The 2293-nt window shown below is 38.7% G+C and overlaps 1 protein-coding gene across 1 annotated transcript; it reads left to right on the forward strand.

Annotated features, from left to right (window-relative positions):
- Positions 1-125: 125 nt before the first annotated feature.
- Positions 126-2162, forward strand: TM35_000192050 (uncharacterized protein; the record flags this gene model as incomplete). Its single annotated transcript, XM_029026703.1, has 1 exon — positions 126-2162. The coding sequence occupies one exon, from the start codon at positions 126-128 to the stop codon at positions 2160-2162; it is 2037 nt and encodes a 678-aa protein (XP_028882027.1).
- Between the last annotated feature and the right edge of the window lie 131 nt (positions 2163-2293).

Consider the following 2293-nt stretch of genomic DNA (forward strand, 5'->3'; position numbering starts at 1 on the left):
ATATATATATATATATATTCTTCGTGACTACTATTACTCATAGCCTTGGTACAGGAATCGCAATAAATAAAAAAAGAAGAAAGAAAATAAAAAGAAGCTCTTATCTGATCTCATCTTATCTCATCATGCAGTCCGCCTCCTCCGCCTCCACCACCACATTATCGTTTGCGGATAAAATGCAGCGACTCCTGCAGCGGCGGGCGGAGCAGCAGGAACTCCCGGCGGGTTACATGCGGTGCCCACTCAATCCCGCACATCAAATCCCCATCGCCGCCATCGTCACACATCTCGAGAAGACACATCAACAAGATGTACTCTCACTGAATGCACATGCCATGTATGGGGTGGAGACATTTAATAGAAGACGGAGATTTCTGGAATCGCAATTACATCTACAGGAACGTAAAGAGAAGTCTTATAATAATAGTAATAATAATAATAATAGGAAGAAGAAGAAGAGATGGAATCATTCACATTATCAACAACAAGAAGAAGAAAAAGAAAAAGAAGAAGAAGAGTATTATTATAGAAAACGATCACATCATCATCATCATCATCATCATCATCGTTCGTCTAGTGTGAGTACGAATAGAAGTGAACGTAGTACGAGTAGTCATAGTAGTACCTTGACAACAAGTACCGGCAGTACGAGTATGATGAGTAGATCCAGCAGCAACAGTTCAACTCATTATCACAATTACAATCATAATAATAATAATAATAATAATAATAATAATAATAATAATAATAATAATAATAATAATAATAATAATAAAAGTTATCATTACTCTCGACGTGGACATTGTCAGGATTCCTATTCCGATCCCAACAGTTCACATTCCATCTCCACATCCGCAGGGTCATTACCACGCATTCCACACAAACGACGTGTACGGCCGCGAATATCTTACGAAGCCCAACAACAACAACAACATAAACATCAATATACAGAGATGAACACAACACACATACATCCCAATATCTCTTCACAGAATCTTTATTATGATGTGAAGATGAATATCGCCTCTCAAGATGTGATGGATTGGAATAGAATGTATTTACCGCCTCCTCCTCCTCCTCCTCCTCCTCCTCCTCCTCCACTTTCACTGCCAACAACAACAACAACATTATTATTACCACAAACAAGATTAACGACAATACCACCTTTACCACCTGCAACACCTGAAATTTCACCGGTAATGGAAAGAACAACAGCGACAACAACATTATTAGGGCGGTACACACTTGGACATTCTATTAGTAGTGAACATCTTATGAGTTATTTACTTCAATTTGGTCCACTAACGCATTGTGAGGTACAACCACAGTATGGAACTTTCACAGTTATGTACACAAGAGCGGAGGATGCCTATCAGTGTCTTCGAATGAGTTATCCATTTGTGTTAATAGATGGAGTAACGGTAGAACTACAATCTATATTACCAACTGCGGGTGTTCCTTTAACTGTGGCTGCGGCTTCTTCTTCCTCAACATCATCTACTTTACCAAACAGTGGGATCTCTGTGAATACAATGACATCTTATGGATATTCTATGCAGACACAAACAACATCTATACAATATCCTAATCATCCTAATCATCAGTATAATCATCATCATATTAATAATTATCCCCCATCATCATCACCGACACCACCACCACCGCCGCCGTCAGTACCACCACCATCTACTCATACTATTGTAAAAACAAATAATGTTACTATTCCATCATCATCATCATCAGCAGCAGCAGCAGCAGCTATCGTAACAACCTCATCTTCTTCTTCTTCTTATGCCCATCCATATGGAACGAATGGAGTTTCTGTTATTACGGTTGGTGGAGCTCCAGTGGGTGTTACTATGATGGATGGAAACCGTACGGTTAACAGCAGTATCCCTTCAACGAGGAGTGCTATTGTAAAACCCCCTAAAGGTGTAATGATGGCTGCACTGAAGGGTAAAAAGGATAAAAAGGCAGAAGCTATCGTTGAAGAAGAAATATGGAAAGAATTTTCAAGATTTGGTGCGGTTCTAAATATTATAGTAGCAGGACCACGTGTGCTGGTGGAGTTTGAATCTGAAGGAAGTGTGGAGAAAGCCACTCAAGCACTACATAAGGATGCTGATCTTTTCGTTAACTGTAGTTGTTGTTGTTGTCATTGATGATAATTCACTCTTTTTCGTGTTGGAATGGAAAGAGAATTATATATATATATATATATATATAGAGAGAGAGAGAGATGTGGAGGGATTCAGAAGAATGCAAGATTCTGTTTTTTTTTTTTTTTTTTTGT

This window comes from Trypanosoma theileri, assembly GCF_002087225.1.
Source record: "Trypanosoma theileri isolate Edinburgh chromosome Unknown TM35_Tth_19_V1, whole genome shotgun sequence".
NCBI lineage: Eukaryota > Euglenozoa > Kinetoplastea > Trypanosomatida > Trypanosomatidae > Trypanosoma > Trypanosoma theileri.